The 16022-nt window shown below is 38.4% G+C and overlaps 1 protein-coding gene across 1 annotated transcript in view; it reads left to right on the top strand.

Moving 5' to 3' along the window:
- Nucleotides 1–16022, top strand: part of LOC137500506 (trichohyalin-like) — a 196175-nt gene that overhangs the window by 120992 nt on the left and 59161 nt on the right. The window contains exons 10-11 of the mRNA XM_068227425.1: nucleotides 2723–2860; nucleotides 12457–12497. Of these exons, the coding sequence (XP_068083526.1) occupies nucleotides 2723–2860; nucleotides 12457–12497 (179 nt within the window). The remainder of the gene's footprint in view (nucleotides 1–2722; nucleotides 2861–12456; nucleotides 12498–16022) is intronic.

The raw sequence follows: 16022 nt of genomic DNA, 5'->3' as shown, positions 1-16022 counted from the left end.
TGTAAATATCTTTATTATCATAGGTAAATTTCAGTACTTCACTTTTATTAGTCACTTCCTCTACCTGGACTTTAAACTTATGCCTAAATATCTTTAAACCTTGCACTGGTGACTAAATACTTCTGTCTTCTGTAAATTCAAACATACCAGTCACTCTTCTTGTTCATTGAGATTCATGGAATTTTCTTCCTGGGACCTGTTTCTGCCTGAAAGTACCTAAAAATCAATCAATCATTTAATCAGTCTTCACTGATCTTGTCACCCCTATCTCTGTTTCCTATAAATAAATATTTGCCCCAGATTTTCCTCTTGAATTCCAGTCTTCATATTGTGATCTTTCTTACTTTTAAAAGTTCCACTCAAACTTATTCGTCCACTAATGTCACTCCACAACCTCTCTCCACCGACAGCTCAAAACATACCACATATTCAAGCATATTGTCTCCTTGCTCCCAAGTATTCCCAGATGAAAGTTTGCAACATTTTAGTAACACTACTCCTTTGTCGGAAATCACCCAGAACAAATCGTGTTGCTTTCCTTTGTATCTTTTCCAGTTCTTGAATCAAGTAATACTGGTGTGGGTCCCATACACTGGAACCGTACTCTAATTGGGGTCTTAGCAGAGACTTATATGCCCTCTTTTCTACTTCCTTACTATAAATCCTAAATACCCTCAGAACCATGAGAAGAGACGTGTAATTTTGCTTTAAAACCTTGTTTCTATGATTTCCCAAATGAAGATCTTTCCTTATATTAATACCTAGGTATTTACAATGATCTCCAAAGGGAACTTTCACCCCATCAACGCAGTAATTAAAACTTGGAGGACTTTTCCTATTTGTGAAACTTACAACCTGACTTTTAACCCTGTTCATCATCATACCATTGCCTACTGTCCATCTCACAACCTTATTGAGGTCTTTTTGCAGCAGCCCAGAATCTTGTAACTTATTATTTATTACTCTATACAGTATAACAACATCCGTACTGGGCAAGTTGGCGGTGCAGTTAGGACCACACAGCTGTGAGCTCGCATCCAGGAGATAGTGGGTTCGAACCCCACTGTCGGCAGCCCTGAAGATGATTTTCCGTGGTTTCCCATTTTGACATCAGGCAAATGCTGGGACTGTACCTTAATTAAGGCCATGGCCGCTTCCTTCCCATTCCTAGGCCTTTCCTATCCCATCGTTGCCATAAGACCTAGCAGTGTCGGTGCGACGTAAAGCAATTAGCAAAAGAAAAAAAGAAAAAAAAAAAAGAAATACTATGGCCAAACCAAAACACTCACCTAACATCTCCTCACTCTAATTACTACATCTGTCAGTGATGCTGGATCTCTAACCATTTGTGGGCAACCTGTTACGGGATTTAATATATTTAATTCCACCCTCTAAGAGTTAATCAAAAGCATAAAATCATGGTAATATTACATAGTAAAGATATTTACGGCGTAACAGTCTTGTTGATATACACTGAGTGGCCAAAAGTCATGGGAAGACACTGAACGTGGTGTTAACATGAGATGCTCCTCCACAAGCCCTCAAAACAGCAACAGTGCAGCAAGGCATCGACTCTACAAGGTGTTGGAATCATTGTGGAGGGACCTGAACCCATGCATCTTGCACTGCTATCCAAAATTGGTCTTGTGTAGTTGGTGCAGAGTTCATGGAATGTACACGAGCATCGACAGCATCCCATAAATGTTCAATTGGATTAAGATCAGGGGATTTGGAGGGCCAAATCATGGTCATAACTTCACTGAAGTGCTCCTCCAACCACCTGCCGCCACCACAGAGCGATGACATAGCACATTATTCTGTGGAAACATGACGTCTCCATCAGGGTACTCCCGGGCCAGAAAGGGATGCAGATGGTCTGAAAGAATGTCCACATAACGTGCACCTGTCAGCACTCCCTGCAGGTGGACAATGACGCCAAACTGTGACCATGAGAATGCCGCCCAGACCAGAACTGAGCCACCTCCGTCCTGGCCACAACCTTGTTGACACACAGGATCCAAAGCTTCATGGGTCATACACCATACTCTCACGTGACCATCAGCTCGATACAACGGGAACAGGGATTCATCAGACCATACCACATGCTGTCACTGTTCCATGGTCTATTGCCGATGTTAATGGGCCCATGATGTTGAGCTCTGTGTCGCGGTGTCAGCAAAGGGACACGAGTTGATCTTCAGCTGGTGAAGCCTATGCAGTGCTATTGCCACCTTACAGTCCTGATAGAAATGGGTTTCTGACTCACAACATTCAACTGGGCGGTGATCTGACTCACAGTAGCCCGTCAAGGGCTGAGTATGGTTCTGCAGTAGTGACTGATGTCCATTCGTTAAACACCTGTAGCGGTTTACATGGGTGGTAACATTCTCTCCGCGATACTGAAGATCTTTCGAGACTGCTACCTCGAAAGCTCGAATCCGCATGTAATCTCCGCAATACTATGACCCATGCACCGTGCGCCGATGATCTTCCCACGTTCAAAGTTGGTTAACTCGCAACCTGTTGCCATCTTCAAGACACTGGTGTCTGTGACAGACTGCTCAGCTACGCTGCAGCTAGCTGCAATGCTCAGGGGTCATACACAGCACATTTCCTAAAGAGACAGCCCTTTCCGTGACTTTTGGCCGTTCAGCGTATGCTACTATCATTAAGATCTTGTCTGTTCATTTGTCATGCCAAGTGATTGATGATTCTGTTACAGCTGAAGACAAAGCCAAAAGAAGACGATAAGAAACTTCGGAGGCGTTCTGGAAGTCTCCTTACAACAAAACCTACGAGAAGTAAATCTATCACCATCTCTGAGAGACAAGCATCACAGCTCCTTTCAGAACGCAAAAGGGTACATGTGGACATTTTTCTTACCAGGAACTTTATACTTAATTTTATCTTCTTCCTATAAAAGACAGGTGTATTAGATTGCATTATATCCCTGTGTATGTGTCTCTCCCTCTCTGTTTGTTCTCCAGTTAATAACTTCCCAACAGCTGAATATATTTCCACTAAACCTTGTGTAGCTTTAACCCACTTAACACTTTCAGCACTATGCCCATACGGGATGTCCCTGGTTGTGAACGGCTATACGAGCGAGTTTATAGACATCTACATGTATCCCATACTTGCCTGGGGGTAGTAGTTTATAAAGTGTCCACTAGAATGCAGCAGTTATCAGGAAGTTCAAACTGAAATGATACATAGGGTAGTTTCTCTTTGTCGTGACCTCTACCGAAGCCAAATCTGTCACGTTTTCAGCTGTGTTACTATAAAAATATATCATCACGCTGGCTCATTGACAGTGATATCTTGGATATTTTAATGGGAGAAGCAGGTTCAGAAACAGATGACAGTGATGAAGACTCTGCTTACGAACCAGATCACATATCAAGTGATAGTTTGGGCAAGCTTTTTATTTGTTATGTCACTTTTGAACGCAAGTTTTTACCTGCATTATTTCACTCCAAATACCAATGATAGAAATACTTCACCCCTCCAGAAATTTTGGCATACATTTTTGTTTAGATGAAGAGACGCAGGCTGATGATTCACCTGTACCTCAAACAGAAGGTAGATGGTGGCGCAAGGAGTGCAAGGTGGTTGTACTGTGCATAGCCCAATGTTTTCAGGTCTACTATACCAAGACAAACCATTCCTGAATAAATAAATTTTGTATCATAAATATAATTATGTTTATTTGGGTTAAGTAGCCACATTAAATTATTCATTTTTATAGTTTGAGTAGGCTTATTCGTGTAACTTGATTGTAAAAGTCTTTTTCCCATACATTTTTTTATGTTTTCATAAGACTACAAAGGGTAGAGAAAGGTCCAACTATTCAATACCATTAGCTTAATATAGTGTCCTATATAATTGGTACTAGTTTACATCCTACATACATTGGGTCATCTTCAGCCATGATCAATTCTTTATTGTTGGTTGTATATAAACATAAGTTTCCAATTGGATCATGGCTGAAGATGACCCAGTGTACATAGGGTCGAAACTAGTACCAGTTATATAGGAGCTAATGGTATTGAATAGGTGGACCTTTCTCTACCCTTTGATAGTGATCAATTGTCAATACGGACCATAATGAAATTCATGTCTTATGAGTTTCATAAGACTATAATTAAATTAATTAGATCTGTACTTCCTGATTAGTATCTTCATTTTGGATGGCCGACACATTCATACAATACAAAAATCAGGTATGTATTATGTTTCACTGTTGTGTAGTAATGTATTAAAATTCAGGAAAAAGACACAGTTTACTGCCAGTGTCCATGTTAAAATATGGTAGCGTTGAAAGTGTTAACTCTCTTGGTGCCAGGCAGTTGTGGAAGCACCCGCCCTTTAAATTGCCAAAGCCGATCCGGTCAGCCTTTAACAATCCAGTCGGAAGTTGCCAGAGCCAATTACATCGGCCGGCTTAAAATTCTGTGATATACATAATTTTGAGGCAACCTATAGTGACGTGCATACTTTTGTTACAATCTGTAGTAAAGGGTCTACACATTATTGTGTGCCTGGCCTTGCTTTGGCAGTTCTAAGAGGGTGTTATACCTTTCACAAGAGTCGTTTCCTGTGTTTATAAATACTGCTAACCGGTCAGTAAGAGATTGCTCCTTGCAGTGAGTGGATTTGTGACAGAAAAATAGTAAGTTGTTCACGTGATACTTTTCTATCAGGTATTGATGACAATAAATTAATGCAGTATTTGGAACAATGCGAAGTTAACGCGGATAATTTATCGGATAGTGATAGAGAATTAGGTCAGAGAATAGTGATGAAATTATACAGGACACGTCCGCGGAATCACTGCAGCTAAAGAAGAGATGTTTAATTGTTTCTAACGGCACTAAATGAATATGGTGGTAGATGAAACTAGTGATAACGAATATGATGATGATGTCTCTGGAGAACATTTTGTGGAAATTTGTCCCAATGAACCTAACAACATTCCTCAACCTCCTGTCTACTTCAAGGCTAGTGCATATCGTGGAGGCCACTGCATAGGCTAGGTGTGCTAAGTCCCAACTGACGAGCCCAACTTAGCACACGAGGGCGAAACGCAGGCAACCAGGAATGAGTTAGCTGGAAAATTTATAATGTCCAATGACGGACCATTATATTGGTATTAAAAATTTACTCATTCAGGACAAATATTTTAAGTTCCCTATGGGAATCAACATCTATATCATCTGATGGCCAGGCAGGCATCAATTTTTGGAAATGAGACCCAGCTCTCATAGTGCATTGGCACTGCTGGTGGCTTCAAGTAGCCTATGCAGTGGCCTCCATGATATGCACTAGCCTTGAGTCTTGGGAGGTGTGCTAAGTCCCAACTGACGAGCCCAACTTAGCACACAAGGGCAAAATGCAGGCAACCAGGAATGAGTTAGCTGGAAAATTTATAATGTCCAATAACGGACCATTATATTTGTATTATAAATTTACTCATTCAGGACAAATATTTTAAGTTCCCTATGGGAATCAACATCTATATCACATACCACTTAGTCAAGCAGCTCGTCTTCTTTCTCCCAATTCTTCCCAGTCCAAACTTTGCAACATTTTTGTAACGCTACTCTTTTGTCGGAAATCACCCAGAACAAATTGAGCTGCTTTTCTTTGGATTTTTTTCCAGTTCTTGAATCAGGTAATCGTGGTGAGGGTCCCATACACTGGAACCATACACTAGTTGGGGTCTTACCAGAGATATGCCCTCTCCTTTACATCCTTACTACAACCCCTATACACACTCATAACCATGTGCAGAGATCTGTACCCTTTATTTACAATCCCATTTATGTGATTACCCCAATGAAGATCTTTCCTTATAATAACACCTAGATACTTACAATGATCCCCAAAAGGAACTTTCACCACATCAACGCAGTAATTAAAACTGAGAGGACTTTTCCTATTTGTGAAACTCACAACCTGACTTTTAACCCCATTTATCAACATACCGTTGCCTGCTGTCCATCTCACAACATTATCAATGTTGATGAACGAGTGAAATCGCTATTTGCTCTGTACTGGGTTCAAAATCAATGTAATTATATACTTCGTCTACATCATCATTGTCCGACTTGTTCGATATATCATCCAGACTATCTGCACTAAGTATTTTACTGCTTGATTTTTTGTAACGCCTTAAAAAAGAGAAAAGGAAACTCACAGCACTGCACATTTACATAAACAATCCATGCGCGAGATAGACAATGATTTTGTCACCGTACAAAGCACCCTTTACGTACCATATGGGGTCGCGCCAAAACAGGAATTGAGGAATGGAAGGTGGACTATGCGCGTACTTAAATAGATGACCAGCAGGTGGCAGGAAGAGACTTTATACAGCTTCAAAACACATACTTACTGCGCACCCAAATGGGTTTGCACAGTTCTCAATTTAGAACGAACGCAGGACCCCATATGGGGACGTGAAGTTCAAAAACTTAACTACTCTCACTTACCCAAATGGAATCGCTTGGCACTCAACGTGTTAACGTGTCATTTTAGTTTCAATTTTAAGTGTGTAGTCTGACATTTCATCACTGTTTGAGATTTAGATTTTACTTAAGACATATCAATTTTGTAATTTTTTATTTGTGGTTATATGTTACATGTATTTCCAATTTGGTCATGGCTGAAGATGACCTAATGTACATAGCAAGGTTGAAATTGGTACCAGATACTATATTAATCTAATAGCATTGAACAGGTGGACCTTTCTCTATCCTTCTCTCCCATTAACTACTTCTGAAGGTTTTCATAGATGCCAAGTTGCTGGATTTCTGTCACCCAGGAGTTCTTTTATACCAGTAAATCTACCAACATGAGGCTGACGTATTTGAGCACCTTCAGACTGAGCCAGGATTGGACCTGCCAACTTGGAGTCAGAAAGCCAGTGTCTCAACCGTCTGAGCTACTCAGCCCAGCATAGTTAAAACTCGCTGACAGAATGTAAAAAATTAAAACGAAAAGAAACCAAAGTAGAAGGTATTGTACCTGTCCAAGGCTTCAGTACATAAATAAATTATCATGGCCCTTAAATACAATATCAGAATGGAGCGCCTTTGATGAGACCTTCGAACATAAGCCCGGCATCAAAGTCCCATCTCCCCTACTAGAGTAACGTCCGCGGCTGAGTCGGAGAGCATTACAGGTCTATCGTGTGTTCGAAAAAGGGCAATACACTAATTATCTTTATAGTAGGGGAACCTTAACTGTGGGAGGAATACGACTACACTAATAAATGAGAAGAATGATTCTATCTTTCTAACCAAACCAAACCAAAACCAAAACCCATGGCACTACAGCCCTTGAAGGGCCTGGCCTACCAAGCGACCGCTGCTCAGCCGGAAGTCCTGCAGATTACGAGGTGTCGTGTGGTCAGCACGACGAATCCTCTCAGCCATTATTCTTGGCTTTCTAGACTGGGGCCGCTATCTCACCGTCAGATAGCTCCTCAATTCTAATCACGTAGGCTGAGTGGACCTTGAACCAGACCTCAGGTCCAGGTAAAAATCGCTGACCTGGCCGGGAATCGAACCCGGGGTCTCCAGGTAAGAGGCAGGCATGCTACCCCTACACCATGGGGCCGGCACTCTATCTTTCTAAACAAAAGTTTAATTACTAAGAAAACACATATCTAATATATGCACGGATATGCCACTTCACTTTAACACACAAAATATGTATATTGAAATTAATCTTGAGTGATTCAATGTCCGTTAGTCCATTCCTAATTTGCATTTTTCGCTCTGTAGCTTTGAAATCTGGAGAAGATGTTCCCTCTCTTATTAATTAACTATTAAAAAACACTTGCCACATTACGCACTATAGCACTACACACAAATAAAATTAAACATGAGCATATCCTGCAACAGTTCATTCTATTATGTCGTTACTTAACAAATTCCAAATGATAAGTTATGGTACCCTAATATCATGTGAACTGAGGTAAATAATAAAGTTATCATGAGTGCACTTTCAAACACATGAAGGTCGTATCACGGCATTTACTTAGCAAACTTATTTAATGGTGCTTGTATCATCGGGAAATTACTGAACATAAATAACAAGAAATGATTTAACATGTCGAGTGCCATGCGACCACATATGGGTACGTGAGAGTAGTCAAGTTTTTGAACTTCACGTCACCATATGGGGTCGTACGTTAGTTCTAAATTGAGAACTGTGCGAGTCCCTTCCTGCCATCTGCTGGTCATCTATTTAAGTACGTACATAGTCTACCTTCCATCCCTCAATTCCTGTTTTGGCGTGACCCCATATGGGTACGTCAAGAGTACTTTGTAGGGTAACAAAGTCATTGTCTATCTCGTGCACGGATAGTTTATGTAAGTGTGCAGTGCTGTGAGTTTCCCTTTTCCTTTTTAAGTTGTTACGAGTAAATCGAGCAATAAAAGACTTAGTGCAGATAGTTTGGATGATATATACAAGTCAGACAATGATGATATAGACGAAGTGTATAGTTATAGTGATTTTGAACCCAGTACAGAGCAAATATCGATCTTGAACGTTCAATCACATTGATGAATTACAGTCTTCATCATACAATTCCCCACAGTACTCTGTGTTTTCCAAGCCAGCTGTTGCAACAATTATGACCATCTTCAACGTTATAGTCACTGGTTTCCCATGGTGCACAACCATCGCTGCCAGGTTCTCTTACTCAAATTAAAAGCTATAGAAACAAAATTATATACTAACTACTAATTTTATTTATAACATTATTCTGTTACATCCTAATTTATCAAATTCACATGATTTTCACTACTTTATATAACTACATTTTATACAAAAATTTCCTAACCTAAAATAGGAAGAGCATCATTTACAAACATTTCCTGACCTAAAATTGGGGATCATATATTTTTACAGCTCCGTTATAAACAAGCTAACACATCTATCATATTCAAATATTCAACAGCATATAACGCGTCCCTGCTAAAAAAAGGTAAGTATGACCGAGCATCAGGACAGTAACTACTGTATAAGTGCGACTCCACATGGGGCCGCGTGTACGTGTACAATTCGTAATGACCAGGGAGCAATATTTTACCCAATATACATAATAAGTTAACCTAATAGATCATAAATACATCCTCATTTTAGCAATCGTATGCTTGGTTAAACCTGTGAACGTTTTGGCACCAGGGAGTAATTTGATGTTGTTAGCTCACGGCACTAGACGGCAATCCTATGAAATTCGGTCTGGCACTCAACGTGTTAAACAATGTTGCCTCCTGCGAACAACACATATAGTGACACAACAGCCAATACATCACGTAACATAAAAATTTAGCACTCTCTGAAAGAAAAAGACAAGGAAATATACACTTCACATTCACAAGATGAATCACAGATGGCACAATCCATCCGCATTTGACAACAGTGAGCATTAACTTTCACTGTTTCCTGTCAATGAACCCAAGATCTTCCGGCAAGTGGGGTATATTTTACCTGCAATTCCCTATACAATTTAAATAATTATGAATAGAAAATGGTGGGACTCTTCATCTAATGAACTATATACGACGACAGTAATCTCTAAATTGTTGCATGTAATCGTTAAATCGAGAAGAGAAAAGCAAGCTGCCTGCATTCTGGTTCCCAATATGATAACGCAAAAACTTCGCCCAGGCCCTGCCTTGCTGGGAGGCCATAAATCACACAGACCAGCTGACAGCCATCCTCAACTCTCACTTCCCAGGCATAGCAGAACATTGAAACCCCTCTTATTATTCACATTCTCGCAGAAAATAATTTTATCTCTTTAGTACCCTGGATGCTATCAGCTCTACATATTTGGTCTTAAAACATTTTCTCTTATCTCCCCTAAATATCAGTTTGATTGAGTTACAACATTTGAATGGGGTGAAATTTGGGCAAATTTTTAATATTTTACATTATTTTTCACATACTTATGTGGAAGCTAGAATCATGAATTTTGGTTTGCATACAGCCATTGGTCATGTCAATGTGCTTGCCAAACTGGATGACTCTATTTATCGTATAAGAATGTCAAACTAACTAACATATGTATAAAAAGCACAAAATTTACGAACAATCGGAATATAGAGCCAAATCTACCCTATTAGGGAGAGAGAGAGAGGACAAAATGTCACAGGACCAAAGTTGTAGATCACTCCAGATTGAATGGAGACCGTGCCATCCGTTTTGTGATAGGACTTACCGTTTAGCTGCGAAATACCTTGAAACAAAGGTCTGCACCATCATTAAATTGCCTCCATATTTCAATATTCTTCGGCATAAAAAGTGAAAAATTTAAAGATCTTTGAAATTTTCCGTAGGTTACCAGCTAAAACGTATAATTTTGCGTAATTTCAATTTTCCAGCTCATGTGGCAGATTGTGAGGCAATCTAGATTTTGGGCGAGGGGGGTAAAATTTAGGACTTTCAAAAAACTATAGCTAAAAATATGCAGATGGTCATTATTACCCCTTAAACAGAAAGCTGTATGAAAATTTCACCAAAACAGTCAATGCAAAGATGCACGGTCGTTATGATTTGATTTATTATATATATAAATAAGGAATCTGCTCCATGTATAACACCTTTTGGGCTATGTCTGTTTGACTTAGCCTGAGAAACCGACCTTTCATGTTATCTCCCTTATTAATCCTCCTGTTGGGAAAATGCACATTAGAAAAAAAAATAGAATTGGATTTCCATCAAGTTTGGTTGATTTCCACTCAGGTTGGTCTTGTACTTTATATATTGTGGGAGAAAAATATATAAGTAATAATAATAACAACGTAAACGTTTCCACCTTTTCAATACTACAATATATTCACAAAATTACAAATTACACGGTACTAGTTTCGACCCATCTAGGGGTCATCATCAGCCGTATTGGAGCAAAGATCATTTGTGGCGAAATCCTAAGACAATGTTATTTTAAAGAATAACAAGTGAAATGAGATGTTATGGTAATAGTTAATAATAATAATATATTATTCTCAGTTCAATACGGACCAAAAACATGAAATTCATAACCATCAATATTGTGGGAGAGTAAAATCACCATTTCGGTTCCCCATAAAACCTCAGTCCATACTGGGAATTTAAAATGGTATTGATCTTAAAACCTACCCTTGGACAGGTGGATGCTAAATATAAAGTTTGGTTCATACATCTTAAGTAGTTTTGAAGTTGTAAGAATTATGCTTTACATGCACTCTTGTGTTAAGTCCGGTGGGACTTGTACCAAGAAACGGTCCGTTAACGATACCTCACTTATTAATCTTGGTATTGAAATGATGCACATGAGAAAAAATATTTTGAAATTAATTTCTATTAAGACAGGTAGATTTCCATTAAGTTTCGTTGTGTATATTTTTAGGGAGAACAAAATCACGGTTTCAGTTTCATATAAACCCCCAGTCGGTTCAGGGATTTACAAACAATATTTGACCTAAAACCTACCCAAGGACAGGTGGATTCTAAATACAAAGTTTGGTGGAAATATATCCAGAAGTTTTCAAATTATAGAAAGACAGACAAACAGACACCAGAAAAACCTACCCTTGGACAAGTGGATGCTAAATATAAAGTTTGGCTCAAATATCTTCAGTAGTTTTCAAGTTGTAAGAAATGTGCTTTATACGAACCCGCTCTTGCATTAAGTCCGGTGGGACTTGTACCGAAAAATGGTTCTAAATATCCATCATATACTTCGCAACTTCAGTTATTATTATTAAAAACAACTGAAGACTGTGAGTTGGTACCAGTGAATATGCAGGGGAATTCACGGGGTTATACTGTTTCGTACAGTGAGACGACTTCCTGAGTCTAACTTGGTGACCTAGATTCATAGTCACGTGAGGTGTGCCTAGTCCAACGCATAAAAAGAGAGCGCTTTCCAAGTACAGGTGCATGTACTCACTTCTCCCTCTAATTACTTGCAATGAGACTTCAGTTGCATGAGGCAACAGAGAGCCACTCGTGTCCTGGAACAGGTGAAAAGTGCTAGTTTGGACACTTTTTGTTATAGAACTGCGTGGAAAACAGCATATTTCACTTCAGGATGTCATGACATGCTCTTGATGATGTCGTGAATGGTCACAGTATATGCAAGAAGTCACAAGACATACTCTAATGAGTGGAGTCAAGCAGAGCAGTATACCTGCGTGTACCCTTGACTACAGCCCTGCTTACACATCACCTATTTACACTTCCTTGTTATTTGCAGATAAAGTTCCTCACACTCTGGTAATATGCATTTCCCTACTGTATTTATTTATTGGTCTCCAAGCACTTGAATATTTCCACATTTTCAAGGCCTTGTCCTCCAATTTTTACTAAGTAGGTCTATCTTTCCCTCCTCTTTCTTCTCTAGTCAAAACAATACTTTTAATTATTCATGAATATATTGTTATTATGTTTCAGTCGGTGACAAGTGGTGACGTGAAGGTGACAAGAGGAGTGAGGTACTGTAACACATGTTAATCAACTTGTTCACTGTAACACAATTTGTCGACCTAATATAAAAACCGGGCTAAGTGTTAAAACATTCAAATTCCATTTTATTGCTAAAACGTGGGTTATGTGCCTATGCCTGTGCAGTAAAAACCAGGCTATGTGATGTTCAGTCTGCAAGTAGTTCAAACTTAAGCCACAAGAATTCGCCTGGGTCTAAGTGCCACCTACCATGTATCAAATCCGGGCTATGTGCCAAGAAGCGCCATGTGACTGGTTTTGTAGTTACATGATATTGCAGTTTAGTACCGGTTTTACTTAGAAACAGTGAGAAAATACTTTCCAAACCTAAGATTTTGGAAACCGAGGAAAGACACGTGTAATACTTGCGATTTGTTGCACAACAAAGTACAAAATGACCAAAGGAACAGCGAACTACACCGAACCTCACTGGAAATTCACCACAGGAAAGCAGAGCGAGCCAGAGAAATGATGAAACTAGATCACAAAGAATTAGCTGCTCCTGTAAGTGATACCTGTACAATTTGTCGATTTGCAGCAAGTGTTTTCTTTACCAACACTAACCCACTGCCAAACGTATTACTCACGACAATTGTCTTGTTTTAATCTGGGTTTGCACATGGCTGACAACAATCAGGGATTTATGTTTGTTTGGCATGAGGTTATGAGTGACCGGGGAGGCAATGAAATTGCCAGTTGCATATGCAAACAACTTTAGAAATTTCTAAGGTTGTTTGGGTCAAAGTCACCAAGAAAAATCCAGGAATTGTATACACACAAAAAAAACTTCCAGTGATTTTGAACTCTGGGCATAAACAAACGTGTTTAAAAAAGGGGTAACGAATGAAACTATAAAAAACTTTGAAGTGCCACAGTTGGGGATGACATCAAGATTGAAGCCTGAAAAGAAGGAAGATCTGAAAAAGATGATTCCTTACCTAAAGGAAGAAAACAAACCTTTTTACACTGAACTAACACAGTAGCCATGGTTTGAAGAACACCGTTTACGTATTAAAACTTTTAATATCTGTATAACAATTATTATAGCCAAAAGAAAAGTACTGTACACTACATCGTTTTCAAATTATGAATTTTTTCTACAATAAAGTTTTCAAGAGCACTACTTTTTACTTGGGGCCTACTATTATTATGACTTGAGTACTTAGTTTTTTTGTTTTCTTCTTCTTCTTCTTCTTTTATGACCACATAGGATCACTTTAGTCAGTCCGTCGTTCAGGTCTCTTTGAAGGGATTGTTCGGGCTTTGCGGTCCTCCCAGTACTTCTTCAGACGCTCCGATCTTCGTGCCCTTTCCTCAGTTGAAAATGTGCGTGTTGTTGGTTTGTTTTGTGTAAGGGTAAAGCGGAGGTTTGTATTCTTGAGTTTTGTATTCAATTTTATCTTATTTTTGGTGTCTTCTGTTGTAAGGCCTATTTCCTTCAGATCCTCTCTTACTTCTCTGATCCATTTACATCCTGTTGTGGTATTTTTTGAGACGAGATTGTGTTGTACTAGTTGTTTCAGAAGTCTCGAGTCCTGCATCCTCATGATATGTCCAAAGAATCCTAGTCTCCTCTTACGCATAGTATCTGTAATGGGTTCTAGCTCTTTGTACACGACTTTGTTAGGTATTAACCGCCACTGTCCATCTTTCTGATATTTTTTGTTGATACAGGTTCTTCCAATCCTCCTTTCAATTTTCTGAAGTCTGTCAGTCTTTGATTGTTTATTCAGGTAAAAGAGTGTTTCTGCTGCATATGTAGCTTCCGGTTTTATAACTGTGTTGTAGTGTTTTATTTTTGTATTTATTGATAGACATTTCTTTTTGTAGATATCCCATGTTAATTTTTGTGCTTTAGCTAATCTATTTGTTCTTACTTGGATTGAGATTTTTTCATTTAAGTTATGTGTTATTACTTCTCCAAGATATTTAAACTGAGTTACTATTTTGATTTTATTACCATTTATGGTGACTTCTTTTAGCTGTGTTGGTTTTTTTGTTTTATGAATAAAATTCATTTTAAAAAGATTTCCTCCTTTCTTTATCGAAATGTTATCCATACCTGTCGTTCGCTCACTCTTTTCTTGTAAATTTTGCCTTTCATTATTGTGATACTTTAACGACACTTAGCCCAGTTTTAATGGAACAAGAGTTGGCACATACCTCATTTCTTAAAATGTTCAGACAAAAGAGGTAATTATAATAATAGGTAACATTAAGCTTTCATGAGTGTTTATAATGTAAATGCTTCTGACTTTATTATGCTTTTTCAGAAGGAAAAAAACTGTGAAAATGACAATTTTCTTTTCTGTTTATCTCAGAATTTAGATTTTGGCACTTAGCCCAGTTTTTATATTCAGTCAACATTTGACCTCCCAGTTGGTACACTTTTCTTGATGTTATCACAAAGATGCAGACAAAATGCTGTCAATTGTGCACACAAGATATTTACTTGTATTCTGTACACATGCACTAATGAACTGCCATCTTGAAAAACATCTGACTGCTACAGTAGCATGTCACAACCAACTACCAACATAACGAATTCACATACTTGACTTCAAACACTCACCTAACATGACTTCCACACAAGTCTCATTAAAACAACTCTACTCTACCCTCAAGACTGCCTTTTACATACATTGCCTGCCCAGGATTCTAGAAGAATATGACATGTTTCTTGTAAATTGAAGAGTCTCCAAAAGCCTATTTACAATGTAAGGAATTTTCTACATAATTCGAGTCGCACATTGCATTGTTCTAGACTATTACAGTGTGTTGCACAATATTGCAGTGGATAGTACATCATATATACAGGTAATAAAATTACACTATTAATTACATATTCTTACATTAAATAAACTCATATTAATATATATACAGCAGATGTTTCATGACATAACCTCACAAATAATACGATTATGATTATACCAAATAAAGTTTATACACAACTACGTAAATAATAATACTAATAGGTGTAAACAACTTCATAGCCACACCTCACAAGTCATAATAATAATAATAATAATAATAATAATAATAATAATAATAATAATAATAATAATAATAATAATAATAATAATAATAATAATAATTCCATTATTTACCTATGGGTTAGAGAATATTGTTTCTAAGTTTTATTAGTCCCTTACACTTGCATCACGATCTAAGTGATAACACTCACACTGACATATTATTTTGTATGAAGTTATTAAGAAGTAGTCTAACTATCATTCAGTTACTGGTTTGAAAAATTTATTTTACAGGTACCTTTATGTCGCACCAACATAGAAAGATCTTATAGCAAAGATGGGAAGGGAAAGGTCTAGACCAGGTGAGTTGGCCATGTGGTTAGGGGCGTGGCTGTGAACTCGGATCCGGGAGATAGTGGGGTCAAATCCCAATGTTGGCAGCCCTGAAGATGGTTTTCCGTGGTTTTGCATTTTCACACCACGCAAATGCTTGGGCTGTACCTTAATTGGATGCCATTATGCATCATCAGACCAAGCACCATA

The sequence above is a fragment of the Anabrus simplex genome, chromosome 4, assembly GCF_040414725.1.
Source record: "Anabrus simplex isolate iqAnaSimp1 chromosome 4, ASM4041472v1, whole genome shotgun sequence".
Lineage (NCBI taxonomy): Eukaryota > Metazoa > Arthropoda > Insecta > Orthoptera > Tettigoniidae > Anabrus > Anabrus simplex.
This window is presented reverse-complemented; position numbering and strand designations above follow the sequence as displayed.